General features: G+C 48.3%; 1 protein-coding gene across 1 annotated transcript; it reads left to right on the forward strand.

The window, feature by feature from the left end:
- The first annotated feature begins 862 nt into the window (after positions 1-862).
- LOC135829243 (mucin-2-like) lies at positions 863-18,463 on the forward strand. Its single transcript, XM_065341650.1, has 11 exons — positions 863-1,064; positions 2,868-3,005; positions 5,599-5,730; positions 6,489-6,629; positions 9,327-10,721; positions 12,006-12,131; positions 14,119-14,157; positions 14,484-14,574; positions 15,491-15,548; positions 16,808-16,876; positions 18,281-18,463. The coding sequence occupies exons 1-11, from the start codon at positions 986-988 to the stop codon at positions 18,359-18,361; spliced, it is 2,349 nt and encodes a 782-aa protein (XP_065197722.1). The 5' UTR covers positions 863-985; the 3' UTR covers positions 18,362-18,463.

Consider the following 18,463-nt stretch of genomic DNA (forward strand, 5'->3'; position numbering starts at 1 on the left):
GCGTGTGCGCTTGCCGGAGAATTGCCGTGCTTCCGGATATTATGTTGTGACAAGAGAATGGCTTTCCTATCCCATCCTCTGGCCTCTCTGGCTTCTCTCCTCGACGGTGGTCACCTCACATCCTGGCACACTGGCTAGGCGTGCACAATCATGTAGCTTGGTGCCCGCCCGTAGGGACTAGGGAGGGAACTGGTGTCACTGCAACAAAGCACATACTGCTTATACTTAGTAAAGTTATAGTTGCAAGCTTGCCTGCCACCACAGTTTGTAGTCTATTCTCAGTCATAGACGAACTCGCCAGGCCTTTTTTTCATTAGCTCTGACATCGTCAGAGGCTGTAGCCCACATGTAGTGTAAGTCCTCGGCTGATACTGAAGGCTCTGAAAGTTTAAGCGGCGGCCGTGTATGACTCTTTATGAGTAAGGGAACGGGGTCCTGTGCTATCCATATGCTGGCACTGGGCCACCGAGTCAGTGCGGATGCTGCCAACCATACACCAAGCCAGGATGCTTACCGATTCGAAATGAGCTCAGCCCAGTGCTAGTGGCAGAGCATCCATCTCATAAGGTGCCGCTTCCCAAAACGGTCCCTTCGAACCCGGCTGGGATGACCTGGATCTGTCTCGCCAGAGCTGCACGTAGCTTCTCGCTTCAGACCTGAAGACTTTCATCTTTACTTCAGTTCAGAGCAGTCCGACACTGCAGTGCAGTGTGATAGGTGACGATTGGAATAGCAGCGAGACATAGCATGCGAGCGCCATGCATGCACCACCACGCCCTGCATGCCGCGGGTACAAAACACAAAACAAAGCAGAAGGCCTGACGTGTGTAGTTAGCAGTCGGATTTCCCTTGTCTGTGCATTGCTGGTACATGGTGTAGTCAGTTACTTGGACTATGAGTTAGATCGTTTGAAGCTTTGAAGACAGTCGCGTTTGCCTTGTCGTGAAAGCACAACCGCAAATCATACCTTTCCCTTCACTCCAGCATGCGATCGGAAAAGAGACAACGACTGAGATGCAGTCTAGCGCTGATTGGAGTGATTATTTCTGGTTGCTTGGTGAAAGGTGAGAGCTAGGCGAACCTTTTGAAACGTCCTTCTGCCCAGTGTCGATATCGTTATCAAATCCGAATAGAAATCGTCCGTGCTTTGTTTGCTTCAATGTGCGTGCGCTCATTTCTAAAGAGAATAGAAGTCTTGTGTACGCATGCCAGTTAGGCCCGAAGGGGTCAATTACTTTTGAAGAGTCTGACCGTAGTTGAGTCACATTCTGAATTGAGTGGACCGACCCCTGTCACTTTGTGCGTGTCCCAAGTGTACTGCTCTGAAAACAATAAGGTCATCGCACTTTGTACTTTCACTGTTTCAGCTGGTCGGGAGATTGAGTGTTCGTATGGGACGCTGTGTGGTGAAGCGAGGAAATTTCCTCAAAAGCCCAGATGACCCTGGATCGAGAGACAAGCGCATCTCGGTCCGCACTGGTCCGATTCCCGCGTGGAAAGGGGGGGGGGGGGGGATACCCACACAGTGATTTACCTACTTTGCAGTAATCGCTAATCAGCCGCACATTCTTTCTCAGTGAACTGGGAATGTGGTGTCTTTTTGCATTGTGCCGAGAGTGCCATATACAGTACTACAGATTGCTCACTGTCGTGGCATCAGCTACTGTAGCAGTGTAGGCCTAGGCTAGGGCCAGGCTACCTGGCTGTAGGGTCCTAGTGCGTCATGGTGTCATGCCGGACGGGTAGTAGACTACTTAGGCTATAGGGCACGTTCGAATTGTCCTCACCACCTTTTGGAGAAAAAAACTTAGAAGAGATTAGTTGAAGTGTCCCGAACGGTTTCTATCATTTTAGAGTTTTTTCAGTGGAATTGTCATGGCGATAATGACATCCGATCCGACTTCCGCGAGAAATGCGTAGAAAATGACATTTCCGCGGAAATATTCCAAATTCTTCGGAACTACATGTACATGTACCTCTCCCATCGGATGAGGTTATGGAGTTTGGAGGAGACTTTCGTTTTCTGAAGAGACTAATAAGCCACCTCTTCAGAAAAACGAAACTCCTCGAAAAGTCAAAGAGTGACGCCCCCTGCCAGGCTGATAAAATACCTGGTTTTCTTGGAGCATGCAGCAGGCCAGGCCACGCGTTCTTCCAGTTCCATTCACTCACGGCTCGGGCATCATGACTAGTTACTTAGGAAGTTAGGGCGCGTTCGAATTGTCTTCATCAACTGTTCAAACAAATTTTATAAAGAGATTAGTTGAAGTGTCCCATTAGAACGGTTTCTATCATTTTAGAATTAGAGTTTTTTCAGTGGAATTGTCATGGCGATGATGACGTCCGATCAGATTCACCATCTCCACGTACTACGTGACGTAGCTACATGTATTCCAAACTCTTCGAAACTAATCCACCTTCCCATCGGATGAGTTTCGAGGGGTTTCGAGGAGCTTCGTTTTTCTGAAGAGGCCAAAAAGGCCACCTTTTCAGAAAAACGAAACTCCTTGAAAAGTCAGGAGTGACCTTAAAAGGTCTTCGTAAACTGGCAAACCCAGGGCTAGTGTGTGTGTGTGGGGGGGGGGGGGGGGGGGAGACGGCCACATCGCCTACTCCAGCTACAGACTAGTACAGTACAGTTCCTTATTGAGTATCGTAACTACACAAATGAATACACTTGCAGGATTGTACTGTATCTTCTTCCACGTGCTATGGCCGCACAGCGGCGATGCGTCTTAGCAGTTAGGCCAATACTCTACTCAGCTCGAATTCACTTGGAATGTGCAGGATTGGTGGAGTCCCTATTCGTCTTTCTCCGGACCCCCGTGCTGAGTGCCAGTTGTCGATGTGATTCTGAGTGTGTGCAGGCTCGCTGGGTAGCTGTTTCAGCAGGTTCTTTGCTTGCAGTGATGGACAGCAGTGTGTGCCAGCGTCCTATAAGTGCGACGGTCAACCAGATTGTCGAGATAGCAGCGATGAAGCCAATTGCACCTCCATCACACCGGGTAAGCACCATCACTGCATCAGGCATTGTCACTCCACTGCGGCACTGGCATTGCCAGTCTTGCAAAAAAGTGACTGATTAGTGATTGATGTACAATCATCATGACTGTAGATCTACACTGTACATGTCAGGTACTTCCCGGCAGCGTCAGAATAATGATGTAGAACTGAGTGGCAGAATGCTTATTAAAATACACTAATATAAAACTATCCGTCCTGTCTATCGATGTACAGCTGAATGCTATACGAATCTGTTGTAGAACTGAATGCTGTACGTACCTGTCGATGTAGAACCGAATGCTATCTACACGTGTGTAGAGTGTAGTATAACTATAAGTATAACGACCACTTTCAGTTACGAGTTCTGTAGTTATGTGCTCTCACTGTGGTGGTGTGTCTGACACGATGCCGATGATATTGTATGCCAATGTGAGACATGCCGCAGTTTACTGTCTTGACATCAGCCTCAGCTGTGGGCTTGGCACTATCATCGGGTATACTATGAGTAGTATGTATGACCTATGGGTCCTTCACTGATTGATCTCCATTAATTGTCACTGTTATCGACAGCTCGCAAGTAACTAACTTTAGTTTTGTCCGGTGGACGACTTGTACAGCTTCCAGTCTAGCACAGTAGCAGGCCGATCAACGTCAAACAGTGGGGTTTCCGGCACAAGAAAGCATGCAACCTAAAAAGCCGTCTCCATAGACCATGGAGACTACAAGCCGTAGGAAGGTCTCTGCACCGCGAAGAAGCAAATAAATTTTTCTCCAATCTGGAAGAGCTGACAAGAACTGGTGGGTGCTGCTTCCTGAGCTAGCGAGCGCTCACGGGATTCGCGTCAAATAGCAGCAGTGGCCCTATAAAGTAAGTAACTTCGTCTCGGCTGACAGTCAACAGACTTGTGAGCACAGCACTGTGATCGCCTGTGGAGTTTCCGAGTTGATCACATCCAAGTAATTATTATTTGTTAGTTGCTGCGGTCCCAACCTGCGGGGATTCGTCCTCCACTATTAGTCGAGCGGGCGGATCTGGAGCCGAATGGAAGACTTCCGATCGTGTCTCCGGTCCATGCGCGCGCGCAACATGCATGATCGTCCCTTCAGCCTTTCAGGGCCTTCTTTCCGGCCGGCCTGCGACGCTTGAAGTAAGTTAGTTGAGCTCATCGTGCATTGTCATCGCCATCGGAGTCTGCACCCAACTGCAGTTGCCAAAAATACAATGGTAAGTTCTTTTCAAAGAACTTCGGCTATAAAGAACTAATTCTAAAAAACCGAAATGCACTCACACCATACAAGCAACATGTCATGACTGGCAAGAGGACCATGACAGCATGATTGCACTAAGTCTTACACTTAGTTTACATGCGGCCCTACACAATAATGGTTCGTTACAAACGAAAACTGCTCGCTACTTAAAAGGGTCAATGGTGTGTGGGTTCAAAAAACAAAAAACAAAAAAAAACAGGGACATGAAACTGGTTCGCTATATCCGTGACTAAATTCGCTATAATGCTAGTTCGTTATACGTGGAGTTGACGGTAGTAGCTGGGGCAAGATGACGTGTGAATGAAATATTCATTTGTATGCTACCAGCACTGGTGGTAGTGCTGCACGACCGTCCTTGACCGTTGTATCCCTCACTGATGCGTGATGGTGATATAAAAAGTACTTGAAGCCGGTCAGTCACACTAAGATCACTCCATCACAGAATGGTGTAGGTCTACCTGTACTGTACTAGACACTCATATCTCTCTTCTAGTCTTATCCCCAGGCGGTCTGGGGCAGTGGGCACTGGCCATAACTTAGAAATGTCAGCGGCACCTGTGAATTACATACGTTTTCCTGGGGCAGGGCCAGAGGTCTGGCGTGTGGTGTCACACTTTCCACACAAACTAGCAAAAGAGCAGTGATACTAATATTTCCACTAAAACGGCTTACCCACCGGGCGCTCGGTACTTAGCGGTAGACCCAGGTGAGGTGTCCGCATAAGAGGCATCTGAGTGGAGTGATACGTAGCAAAAAGCCAGTTTCCCCAGGGCTCCCTGTTTCTAGACCGTCTACAGCCCTGGGTGAAAATTGCCTTGGTGAATACAGACAAGTACATTGTAGCATCATGTGTTCCGGTGCACAGTTCAGCACTGACCTGGCTGTGCAATGCTTGATTGGACTGTTCCTGTGGTGCATTCAACGTATGTAACGTTGATGCGTAGTCGCGGTCACAAGACCACCCTGACTTCAAGGGTCATAACGCATGCAGGGGCATGTAAGTTACATACTCATTGAGCATTGTGTGTGTGTGTGAAATGCACTGTTGCTTGGATATCCAGTGGCATGGCGGTGCGATGCACTAGACTCTTTTTATTGTGATTTGCAGCATCTGTGCAGGCAGTACCCCATTGGCGTGTGCTGTGGCGGGTAAATTGTGCTGAGTTTGATTTTGCTGGCATACAGGTGGTCTCATCTGGAAGCCCTGTTCCCAAGTGGCCTTAGTTAGTGCAACACCGTGTGTATGTGTATGTGTGTGGGGGGGGGGGGGTCTAAGACTGGGTTTTGCATGAATTGTGCTGTTTCTGTGCATGTATCCATTTGTAGGAGGTGCTGTCAACTGCTCCAGCGGTCAGTTCAAGTGCGGGGGTAACGGCAGTGACATTTGCCTTGCCGCAAGTCTGTGGTGTGACAGAGGACCACAACACTGCCCAAATGGACAGGATCAGAGCATATGCCGTACGTACATAGGCCATGAGTTACCATGTTGAATATGGGAAGGAGGGAGGGAGGGAGGGAGGAAGGAGTGTGTGCGGGAGGGAGGGAAGGTGATCCAGAGATACTTTCGTATACTATGAGTGAAGTGTACGTGGCTGCATTGAAGTCTGTGAAAGTCCAAAAAATCTGCCATGCTTGCATTTCTTTTCTTTTTTAACAGTCAGCGGCTATGCACATTTCACATAGAAGAAAAGAATCCATTCGAGATTAGTTGAAACGCCGACTTGCAACAAGTGGTTTAATGTGTGAAATGCTGTGCACCCAGTGAGCACTTCTCCAGGCGCTGTTGCTACTTTTCTGTGTTGAATTTTAACACCATATGGATGGAGGGGTTAAAATGAATTTCTTCAGTGTGAGTTCATGTGGGGATGGTACATGTAAATGACTACCGTCAGCATACTGCAACAGGCAACCACCACCACCGCTCCCTCGCCCCCCCCCCCCTCGCCCCCCCCCCCCCTCCCCCCCTCCCCCCCCCCCCCCCCAGGCCTAGCTGCGCTCAAGTTGCCCAGTGTTGAACACGATTCTAAGACAGATCAATTTCAAGTCTCATTTCTCAAGCTCCGTGCTTCAGCTTTTGTCTGTGGGCAGACGTCTAGTGTCCGATCTGTACTGCGGGCAAACATCGTTTGTCCATTTGAGCAAACAAAGGAGGTGAATACTTTAGAATATAGCGATATGTTTGCTTACACGTGGTTTGCTTTTCTTTTGCCTTGTAGTTCGCAACACGCTTGTTTGTGAACCGTTCGTTCACAACTACAAATGCAAAACTTCAACTCGCTGCTACCCCCTCTCCGCTGTGTGCGATGGCCGTGAGGACTGCGATGGCGGCGATGATGAAAAGAAGGAGGTCTGCCACCGTAAGTCCCAACACAGCCCGGGGTGGGGGTGGGGGGAGGGTAGAAGCATAGCCAGGAATGCCGACACAGCCCGGGAGGGTAGAGCATAGCCAGGAATGCCAACAACTCGCCCTGCTGTGAATTCCGTCTTTGCCTCATGTAAGAATAATAGCCTTGTGGAAAGGGAAGGCATGCGGATCACTTACCAGCCATGGATTGTGGGTGCACACCAGTGACCTGCATGTAGTAAAATACTTTGAGACAGCACGACAACCATTCCCCTGATTTAGGCTTGCCTTGGAGACGATCGCAAGCCAAAAAACGTGCAGTTGCTGTCCAATGCATCATGGGTAACTTTACTAATATCGCAGTGCTCCATGGCGTTTTCCGACAAAAAGAAAAGTCTGGAACAGTCAAAGTGGTTGTTATTTTTCATGGCAAGCAAGTCGCTTGACTGCCTGTAAGTTTTGTCTCATTGCATTATACTGAAAACCGCAGGCTGCCTACTAGCAGTGGCGTACCCAGGGGGGGGGGGGGGGGGGTGCTTTGGGTGCTGAAGCACCCCCTAATTTCCCCTAAATTTTTTGACATACATGTACATGTACATGTACATGTAGGCCAACTTGATGTACCCATGCCGCTAAAAGTACCATAACTTTGCAACCGATTTTCCGATTCACGCAAATGACGGCCCATTGGAAAGGTCTTGTGTGAGGCTATACATTGAGATGTGATTGAATTTGATATTTAGTAAGCTTCATTGTGGAATGGGGATGTTCATAAATCAGACTTTTGAACGCGATTTTTCGTGGCACAGTTATCAGATTTTTCAAACGGATGTTTTGCTTTCCACTCACTGCATGTTGTCACTAGTTGATCATAGCTCAACGTGTTACATGTACTTTCATGTGGCAGGACCGTGAGAGGGTTATCCATATTGTCAGGGGCCTCGACTTATTCTATTCCGATTTTCCGGGAACACTCCGATCAGTTGTTCCGACAAACCGACTGAAAACGATTGCTCACGAAAGTGTACTAATCTGTGGTTTCGGGCCCTTGAAATCCTAAAAATGCTATGGCTTCTAAAGGGGTAGCTGCCCCCCTTGCCATCCTGACATTGAACACCTCAGACACTGCAGTGCTTCTGATTTCTACCAACAGAAATGTGGCAGCCCTCTGCTAGTATCCTGTTTGTGAAGCTACCACCATCCATTGCACTTGCTTCCTCTATTACCTGATTCTATTTCTCCATACCAGAAGCAAGTGTATAAAAACTCCTGGGAGCTTTTTCTGTGACTCCTGCCAGAAGTTGTTATGGTACTTTTGCCTTCTCGCCCCATTCAATGTGTGAAGTGTTGTAAGTTGTTCTAGTACTTCAAAGTACATTAGTCAAATTGAAAATGGTTTCGTGATAATTATGATCTAGCAAGAGTAGTGTACTCTTGGACCTACATGTAGCTTACCGAGGAAGTACATTTTTGTCCTCCGAATGGAGGGGTATATTCGGGATTGGGTGCTTCAAGGCCTCATGGTTGCTCCATCCTACAGAAAAGTTCCTACATTTTCCCTGGACTTGGTAAATCATGGTAAATGCTTGAATCACGGTTAACTGGCGCACTAAAAGTAAACATCTACATATCAACCATCCATATATCAACCATCCATGTATCAACCATCCATGTATCAACCATCCATGTATCAACCATCCAAGTATCAACCATCCATGTATCAACCATCCATGTATCAAACGCACAGAAATAATGCATTATTCGGTTCTTTGGGGAAATGTTGGAGCACCCCCCCCCCCCCCCCCCCTCCCCCCTCATTCCGGATCCTGCGTACGCCCCTGCCTAGGGTGTGTTCACTTTGACGTACTCTGTATTCGGACAAATGCATGTGTCTTGGAAGATATCCTGTGTTGGAGATTGAAAGTCCAATCTGTTTCATGGGTCTGACTGTATGGGTCAACATACGCTTTACGCCATGTTTCCGAGACCTGTCATCCATTACAGGTGGAATCCTGATAATTCAAACTCTTCTATGTAACTGTGGATTTTGCAAGACTTCTACTTAGGTGACTTGTCCGGTTTGAGGTTCGAATTGAATTATCAGGTATTATTAGGTATTATTAGATTGTTGATAATATGGCGGTAAAGACACAACTTTGCAGCCTAGAGAGCGTGTGTGGGCAGGCGTGTGTTTACCGCCATATTGCCAGGTGTGTCTTTACCGCCATATTTATCAACCATAAGTACAGCTGCAGTGGTGTCTTCAATTTCATTATTAGATTGAGTACTATTATGTGGAAATCACATTGACGGAAACCAGTCCCGGAAGAAAGTTTTATAAAGCGGTATGCCATACTAGGATTCGAATGATCAGGATTCCACCTATTGCGAGTTCCAGTTTTTTTCCTGCCGATATTAGCTCTCCCAAGATTAAGCTCGGTCGTTGTGTTTATTCTACTCCAACTCACCTCGCTTCCAAGTTCTGTACCAGTCCTTGTAATAATCGCGTTAACTACATTGTTAGATTCCGCTGTGCCTTGTGAGCGCTGTGTACGGAGTAGTCGCGGATACGTTAGTGTTACTGTTAGTGTTAGTGTTAGTGTTAGTGTTAGTGTGTCGTTACACAACAGTCATGAACTCTATGATAATGCCATTACCACTGTCTCCGCTGCTTCTGCTACTGCTGATGCTGTTGCTGTTTCTTGTGTAGTGAATCCAGCAAATACTGTTGCACCAACAACAACACCAACAGCCCCAGCACCCACAACAACCTCCGCACCGACAACAACCCCAGCACCAACAACAACCCCAGCACCCACAACAACCCCAGCACCCACAACAACCCCAGCACCCACAACAACCCCAGCACCCACAACAACCCCAGCACCCACAACAACCCCAGCACCAACAACCACAACCCCAGCATCAACAACAACACCAATGCCAACAACAACCCCAGCACCAACAACAACCCCAGCACCAACAACCACAACCCCAGCATCCACCACAACCCCAGCATCAACCACAACCCCAGCATCAACAACAACACCAATGCCAACAACAACCCCACCGCTAACAACATCCTCAGCACCCACAACGACACCAGCACCAACAACCACAACCCCAGCACCAAAAACCACAACCCCAGCATCAACCACAACCCCAGCACCCACAACAACACCAATGCCAACAACCCCACCGCTAACAACATCCTCAGCACCCACAACGACCGCAGCACCCACAACGACCGCAGCACCCACAACGACCGCAGCACCCACAACGACCGCAGCACCCACAACGACCGCAGCACCCACAACGACCGCAGCACCCACAACGACCGCAGCACCCACAACGACCGCAGCACCCACAACGACCGCAGCACCCACAACGACCGCAGCACCCACAACGACCGCAGCACCCACAACGACCGCAGCACCCACAACGACCGCAGCACCCACAACGACCGCAGCACCCACAACGACCGCAGCACCCACAACGACCGCAGCACCCACAACGACCGCAGCACCCACAACGACCGCAGCACCCACAACGACACCAGCAACAACCCCAACAGCAACACCGATGGTGACAACAGCCCCGACGCCATCAATGCCTTCAACTCCGGCGGCACCAACGACAAGACCAATGCTTATAACCACCCCAGCGACGGCGGCATCAACAACACCGCCGGCAGCAAGCACGATCTCCTCTGCAGCATCCACAACAGTTGACCGGAATACGGCCGGAGTGACATCCACAACAGTTGACCGGAATACGGCCGGGGTGGCATCCACAACAGTTGACCGGAATACGGCCGGGGTGGCATCCACAACAGTTGACCGGAATACGGCCAGGGTGGCATCCACAACAGTTGACCGGAATACGGCCGGGGTAGCAGCTACAACAGTTGACCGGAATACGGCCGGGGTAGCAGTCACAACACAGCTTGCACCAAGCCCGGCAGCCGTCCATATCACAAGTGCCGCTGGCTCTGCTTGCTCACACCCCGAGCAGCGGCAATGCTCCAATGGTACCTGTATTAGTCCAGTGTTAGTGTGTGATGGAGTGGCTGATTGCAATGACCATTCTGATGAGACCGGATGCAGTAAGTACAGTCGACTCCACGTATAACGAACTCGCATACAGCAAATTTCGCGATAGAGCGAACCATTGCCCATGTCCCTGCTTGAACCCATACAAAATTGACCCTTTATAGCGAACAGTTTTCGTTTATAACGAACCAAATCCTGTGGGGCTGCATGTACATGTACAGCAAGTGCAGTACAGCACCCATACACTGTCATGGGCCACATATCAGTCAATCCCACTCATGATTTGCGGCTTGTGTAGTGTCAGTGCATTTCTGTTATAACGAACTTCAGCTATAAAGAACTATTTCTCCTGCACAATGGTGTTCGTTATATCAGGAGTCGACTGTAGTATGCTAGTACATGTACACTGGATTAGTAAACAACATCTCAAGAAGTCAACTTGATTAGTACACCTACATGGGTCGTCCTCAAATTCCGAAAAAATAAAAAATAAAAATAAACGGATGGTGGCTGATGCTGGGTGGTGACCACTTGAATAAAACGACCCTCCCAAACTATGTCCTCTGTTCCATGACTAAACTTGACCCAGTGCAGTAGAGATGAGTACATGTGTATAGCAAAGATGTTGAACGGCTTGTGTGTCTAACGTGATGAAAGCCAAGTTTCACTCTGCCATGCACACAACGTTTACAACTCTCTGGGAGTTAGGCACCGAAAAATCGTTATTTTTAGAAGATGATTTTTTTTAATACCCGCACAGCAATAAACATTTTCCAACGAATAACGTTATAATGCACCATGTGCATTTTTACCCCCCCCCCCCCCCCTTGGCGGATTCTTGGAAAATTATTTTGAATATCGCCGACGGCCCCTACCAATCATGTCTCCGGGGTTTCTTTTCTTCCTTTTCCTAGTGGACACATCCAGGTGGCATGGGTGGGGAGGGAGCGTCCTGTTTAGACCTCTGGATTTCCTTGTGATGCAATGCCATGCACATGTGTGTGTACTGAAAACACCACAGTTGTGCAGCGTAATATCCAGCACTTGTCCTAGAAGGGTGCAGCCCACGTGTAGCCTGCTAGAGCATGTGTTTTGTACAGGCAGTCAGTGATTTGTAGAGGTGTTATTTACAACCAGATTTACCGATGATGATTTTCTATTACGCGTCAAGTCTGGCTGTTTGATTCACGACTGCTACTTTCTTGCCTGACCCATTGCGGCTTGTGCTCTGTGTCACGGTGTGTGGGGGAAGGGCACCCTTGGGTGTGTGCATGCATTTACGTGTGTGTGTGTGTGCGTGTGTTTGTGCGTGCTTGCGTGGTGTTGATACTACCTAGACTACTCGTCTGAATGTCCACATCATCAGACGTTATGCCCTATCGTTGGCAAGAAATGCATCAATGTCACCTTGCTATGCAATGGTGTAGCAGAGTGTCGCAATGCCACCGACGAACTCAGCTGCAGTGAGTAACTCCATACGTTTTATACTCCGCTGCAGCGAGTAACAATATTGTACGTATTAAACTCCGCTGCAGTGAGTAACTACATACATGTATGTACAGTGCACCTATCAAGGTGACCACTCTGATAGAGCGACCACCTGTCCAAGAACCGGCGATGCAGGCAGGCATGGTGGGTGGTCTAACGTCATGATTGAGACTCTACAGGGTTGATCCACCAGGTTCAAGTCCTGCTTGGAAGCGGAAGGGGTTTTGCAGCCATGCTGCGACACCTCCCATCGCTTGGAGCTGCGTCTGCACCTTGATCCTAGAGGGTGGTGGCATTCCTGCGGATGCGGAAAACTCGGTCTAACTGAGTCTGACGCGAACCGTGATTTTTTTGTAGTGGAGGACCGCTTCAACCAGGACCACTGGATGTTATGCCAGTCAAATGACCCTGGCTGGATCAGGTGACCAGCTGTACACGGTGGCCACATTTGGAAGGTTCCTTGAACGGTCGTCGGCTTAGACAGGTTTCAATGTACTCGTAGTATGTATGCTGAAGTGATCCATCACAGGTTAACATGTGCTAGGATAGTCTGCTGTCACCATCACAATGATATCTCTACTGCTACCGATTACCATGGCAACGTATTGTAGCAGCATGCACTCTGTGTGCAATGTAGTACTGTACCAAGTTTCAACATTCTTTGGGGACAGGCCATAAAACTCTGGGGGGGGGGGGGGTTCTTGAGCGACTTCTTGTTGATGCATCTATAAATTTTCCTCGTGCCCCCCCCCCCCCCCTGCCTAACAAATATATGCGTGTTATTACTGGAGCTCGCTCTATTCCGCCGACTTTACTTGACACTTGACTGACTCACGACTGCCATCCAGAGCACACGAGAAGTCCATCGAACCTTCGACTCGGCAAACCTGCAAGAAAGCACCACTCCCTGCTCAATACACAGTGTTTCGGGGAATTCACCCCTCATCAGTTGAGCTTGCGTAGGCTGAGGAAGATTGTGCCTGAAGAGCACCACTTATATAGTGCTCTCCAGGCACAAACATCACCAGGGATACAAACTTACAGAGACGCTCCGTTTCCAGCGCGACAAACACCTCGTGAACACCAGATAGCAGCGTGAGTCAGTGTCGCTCCTGGACGGTGAGAACAGACGTCGAGGACCCTCGGTCATTCGCAACGCTGTCACCTCCAAACCAACTAGTCGCAAGCCCGCGCTGGGCACAACAGGGGAGCAAACCCTTTCTTACTAATCATCGCCGAAGTCGCAACCACTACTTATTATTATTATTATGCTTGTTCGCGTTGACATCACCAAGCAAGCTTGGCTAGCCTTCGCATAAGCCAAATGAACAAAAGAAAAGAGGAACGAGCGGAGCCAATGAGGAGCACACATGCATTCAACTACAGAATAGGCAAAAAAGAATAAATAAGGACCATCCTAAAAACATACGAAATGTCATGCGTGTGCTTTTATTTATTTATTTAGACGACATCTGGCACGTCACGAGACTGCCAATTAGGCGGAATGGAATATCATTTGTTTCAGTCTTTTGTGCAGTGATACTTTTCTACTCTGATGAAGCAGACAGCACTTGACCACCCGCCCGTCCCAAAAAATAAATCACCCCACATTAGAGGGCCGCTTTAGCATTTCTTATTTATCTGTGTGCCTGCATGCATGCCCGTGTGTGTGTGTGTGTGTGTGTGTGCGTGCGTGTGTGTGTGTGTGTACATGCGTATGCATGTACATGTTTGTGTGCGCTCACATTATTATACAAGTATGTGTGCGTACTTGCGCGCGATCGTTTAGTGTGTGTGTGACGTATGTGTGTGTGTGTGTGTGTGTGTGTGTGTGCACGTGTGTGTGTGTGTATGCGTGTGTGTGTGTGTGTGTGTGTGTGTGTGTGTGTGTGTGTGTGTGTGTGTGTGATCTGTCTGTGTGTGTGTGTGTGTGTATTGCTCCTGTAACATGTGGGGCAACAGGCTTTACCAAGCATCCGTTCGAGCAGGCCAAATCCAAGGGTAAGTTGGCGGCGATTACACGCACCCTATATTCCAGTGTGGTTTCAGAACATTGTCATTGTATTACCACGGCTTCATCTCACAAATATGCATTACCCCACCAATGACCTCTTTCTGGCTATAGCTGCTGTCTTGTCTTCTTCCTCAACCATGGCAGCTAACTATCAGCTTGCCATCTTCCTGGCTATGGCTGCTGGCATTTTACGAGTCTCTGTGGGGCACTGAACGATTTTGAAGCTGTGTGGCATGTAGATCTACTCATACCATGGCGCACAGCTACCCTACTGACACAACGGTATACGGTATGCCTTTTGCTGTGTGCACAGACTCCGTGGCCATTGGTGTGGGAGTGGTAGTCGGCGCCAGCCTACTCATTGCCTGTGCGTTCGCACTGGCGTACAGGATGAAGCGCAAGAGGTGAGTGCAACCAGCATAGCACGGATAGCAGCGGGCGTACGGATCAGCAAATTACTTGCAACAACAGTCGTGTCTGCTTTTGCCAACTACATTACCACTACTATCCTACCCAATCTCTGGATAGCTACAAGCTGTTCCAACCTTGTTAGGTCTCTTCAGCTGAGCTCAGAGTCACTCGCCGAACTGATCACCATGAAGACCAGTGAATAACAAAGCATTTTTAGACCGGTTCACAGCAGCAAAGTCACGGTCAACTACTAGTATCCTAATTGCACTTGGATGCTATTTGTAGTACAGCACATGTAACGGTTAGAGCATAGATCTTTAGAGCCCTTCGGCACAGACACCACCCAGAAGGATCCCAACTATGCAGGATAATCGATCGTTTTGATAGTCAATGTCTGGATAGTCAATGTCTGGATAGTCAATGTCTGGATAGTCAATGTCTGGATAGTCGATGCTCTACTGAACCTGCTAAGTTAACTCATACATGTACGTACTGTCCAAACTTTCAGCAATTAAAAAAACAAACCTCATCGCATGAATGCTTCGTGTGGAAGACTCGAAAGAATGCTCCCTGTCGTCTGTCATAATTTGGAGTGAAGAGGATGCAGGTGTGTGGAAGGGCTCCAATGATTTCTATAAAGGCAATAACTAGTATTAGTAAACCTCGGACGTATGGCTCCGTTGATTGCTGCATCTGTTTGCACTGGCTCTTGCTTCTGCGTGTGCTCCATGTACATGTGTTCGTGTGTGTGTGTGTGTCTGTGTATATGTGTGTATGTATGTATGTGTGTGTGTATGTGTATGTATGTATGTATGTGTGTATGTATGTATGTATGTATGTATGTATGTATGTCTGTGTATGTGTGTGTTATGTATGGACATGTATGTGTGTATGCGTTCGTACGTGCAGAGCAGCATGGAAGCGCCAACACAATACCGTGAAAGGCTTCTACCGCAACGACAGTGAAGTTAGTATCAGGCGTCATGATTGCTACTACAAGTACATGTATCACACTGCACAATGTATCACACTGCACAATGTACCACACTGCACAATGTATCACACTACACAATGTATCACACTACACAATGTATCACACTGCACAATGTATCACACTGCACAATGTATCACACTACACAATGTATCACACTGCACAATGTATCACACTGCACAATGTATCACACTGCACAATGTATCACACTGCACAATGTATCACACTACACAATGTATCACACTGCACAATGTATCACACTGCACAATGTACCTGTTACCAAAAGTACAATTTATCAAGAGCTTGCAACTCCTTTCTTGAGCCGTGATGGGCCATCCACTGCAGAATTATTCACGCATCATTTTGGGTTAGAAGTGTGATCAAGGGCGTATGCTTTTCTGTACCAGTCTAGTAGATACAGTGTCAGTTCATCAGGTTCAGAGTGCATAGACGTGATACCGTCCGCTCTTCTGCTTGACTGACGTAGCAGCAAAGTGCAAGTCCGTTATACTTTGAGCTCTGGCTACGCATGTTTGGGATCAGCGAGTCAAATGGCCTCGAAAGACTGATGCCACAAACACATCCGCCATGGCCTAGGGCATCATAGGGTTGCAAGCTCTTGGTTTAATATGTACTCTTGCTATTACCAAGAGTACATAGCCCCAAGGGTGTGCAACTGCCTGCACAACCTCTATCCTGTGCTGCGACGGCAGAACCCCACATCACGTGACATGGCTTATTAGGCCACGAGGGCAAATTGTGCAAGGTGACCACAAGAGAGTTGAACCCGGAGCAGGATTGCGTACAACCCCGTATCTATCATGCACAAGGTGCAAATGATGTGTGCAAGTTCGTCACGTGATGTAAAGTTCTGCCGTCGCAGACCCCATAGTTGGAGTTGAACACTCATGGGGGCTATGTACTCTTGCTATTACCCATGTCTGGAGACTCACAACACAACAAATTACAATGCATGACAAACTGCCGAGCTCTCGATGCTTGTGGCCAAGCTAGTCAGCCCTACAGTTGGAGTGAATGAGTGAATCTAGTATTAGGCACAGCGTTCGGAAAATAGTGTCGTTTACAATAGAGGCCGGAGGCTTCATTTAATCTGATGTGGAGAGGGAGGGGTAGAAAGGGAATGGTTTCAAAGCCTAGCGCTGCTTCCTAAGTGCACTGGCTCTAAGCCAAGGAGGTGTGTGGTGTGCTTTCCTGACTTGTGCTTCAACAAACAGATGAGTGAGCTTACGACTAACTCGCAAGTGCCAGGCACTGGTGTGGCGGTAGCGAATCCTGCAGAACCGGTAAGACGTCCTTGTGTACTAGAACATGAACATAGAACATGAGCGCTCATGACTGATCAGTGCACAGCTAGCTACCACAGGAAACTACAGTGCACAGTGCAGTCTTTGTGGAGCGATTTTTTTTTTACTGAATACCACAGTACCATCAGATGCTGCACAGCGGGGGCGGTGGCATATTATTGGATGGAAGTGGGGGCGGGGCAAATGTAACTCCTCCGACCAAAGGTCTCGGAATCATCGTTACTCCTGTGCGCCGATACATAGGAGAAAAGAAACATGTGCATCCAAGAGGGGAGCACCGGCTTTGATAAGCTGTATATTGCCATTGTATTATGGTACGCACGAGGCGAAACCAGTAGCGGGCATGGGTACTTCATTGGCAACATACACTTCGCTTAGTGCTCTCAAAGAGTGCACACACAACCTTGTTTTTAGGACAGAGCCTATTAATGTTATTGTTCCCAGACACAAGACAATGCTGGGTCAATCCAGCTGTGTCGTCCCAGGTTGAAAACCCACCATCGGCTGTTCCTCGATTGCGCCCGATGTTACTCATACTGCGAAGTACATTTTGCAGTTTCCTGCCATGCAAGAGAGTTTGGACGTGCGCCTACGGTGAGGTCACATGTAACAGCCCAAGTGTGTGCAATTGACTCTGTGTGTGGGTTTCCATGGGGGACGGCGGCGGTCAGAACTCACATCAAGTGGTGTGGTGTTCACGACCAGACACACATTATACACATTCACAGGCTGGCCTTCCTTGTACGTGGTAAGAAATCTACTCCGATCGAAGGGTTAGGCATAACACACACACTGTATGCACGTATCTGTGCAGAGTAAGAGTGCAGTGATACCAGTCTAAGCAGATCACTGCTCCAGGGAGCACTATTGTCATCACTGTGTATGTGTGGTTACCTTACTGGCTCTGACATATCCGCTTTGCCTCTGTCTGACTGTCCCTGTCTGTATGTGTGGCTGTCTGACTGACTGTGACCATCTCTCTCTGTCTGTCTGTGACTCTCTCTCTCTCTCTCTCTCTCTCTCTCTCTCTCTCTCTCTCTCTCTCTCTCTCTCTCTCTCTCTCTCTCTCTCTCTCTCTCTCTCTCTCTCTCTCTCTCTCTCTCTCTCTCTGTGTGTGTGTGTGTGTGTGTGTGTGTGTGTGTGTGTGTGTGTGTGTGTGTGTGTGTGTGTGTGTGTCTCTCTCTCTCTCTGTCTGTCTGTCTGTCTGTCTCTGTCTGTGTGTCTCTCTGTCTGTCTGTCTGTCTGTCTGTCTGTCTCTCTCTGCTTGCCCGTCTGTTTACTCTCTCTGTTTCCCTCCCTGCCTGCCCCCCCCCCTCCCTCTCTCTGTCTGTTTTTTGTCTCTCTCTGCCTGTATGTCTGTCCGTCTGTCTGTGTCTCCCTCAGGGTAATGCTAGTGGCATGCGCTCAAGTGAAGTTTGTGATAATCAAATCAATCTGCAGGAGAGTTGTTCAATTGCATTCTGAAATGCATGAACATCACGTGGCAACAGTACCAGGGATGGCGCAACAGAAAGAACTGTCTTTAATCTGTATTACAATCATGTAAATATGAACTATTCTTACACA

This window comes from Sycon ciliatum, chromosome 1, assembly GCF_964019385.1.
Source record: "Sycon ciliatum chromosome 1, ocSycCili1.1, whole genome shotgun sequence".
NCBI classification, from domain to species: domain Eukaryota; kingdom Metazoa; phylum Porifera; class Calcarea; order Leucosolenida; family Sycettidae; genus Sycon; species Sycon ciliatum.

Excerpts from the sequence above, each read along its gene's own strand:
- LOC135829243 (XM_065341650.1), top strand. The coding sequence starts at position 986 with ATGCGATCGGAAAAGAGACAACGACTGAGATGCAGTCTAGCGCTGATT. Across the intron at positions 14,158-14,483 it reads CGAGCAGGCCAAATCCAAGG|ACTCCGTGGCCATTGGTGTG; the intron begins GTAAGTTGGCGG and ends CTGTGTGCACAG. Across the intron at positions 15,549-16,807 it reads TCTACCGCAACGACAGTGAA|ATGAGTGAGCTTACGACTAA; the intron begins GTTAGTATCAGG and ends TTCAACAAACAG.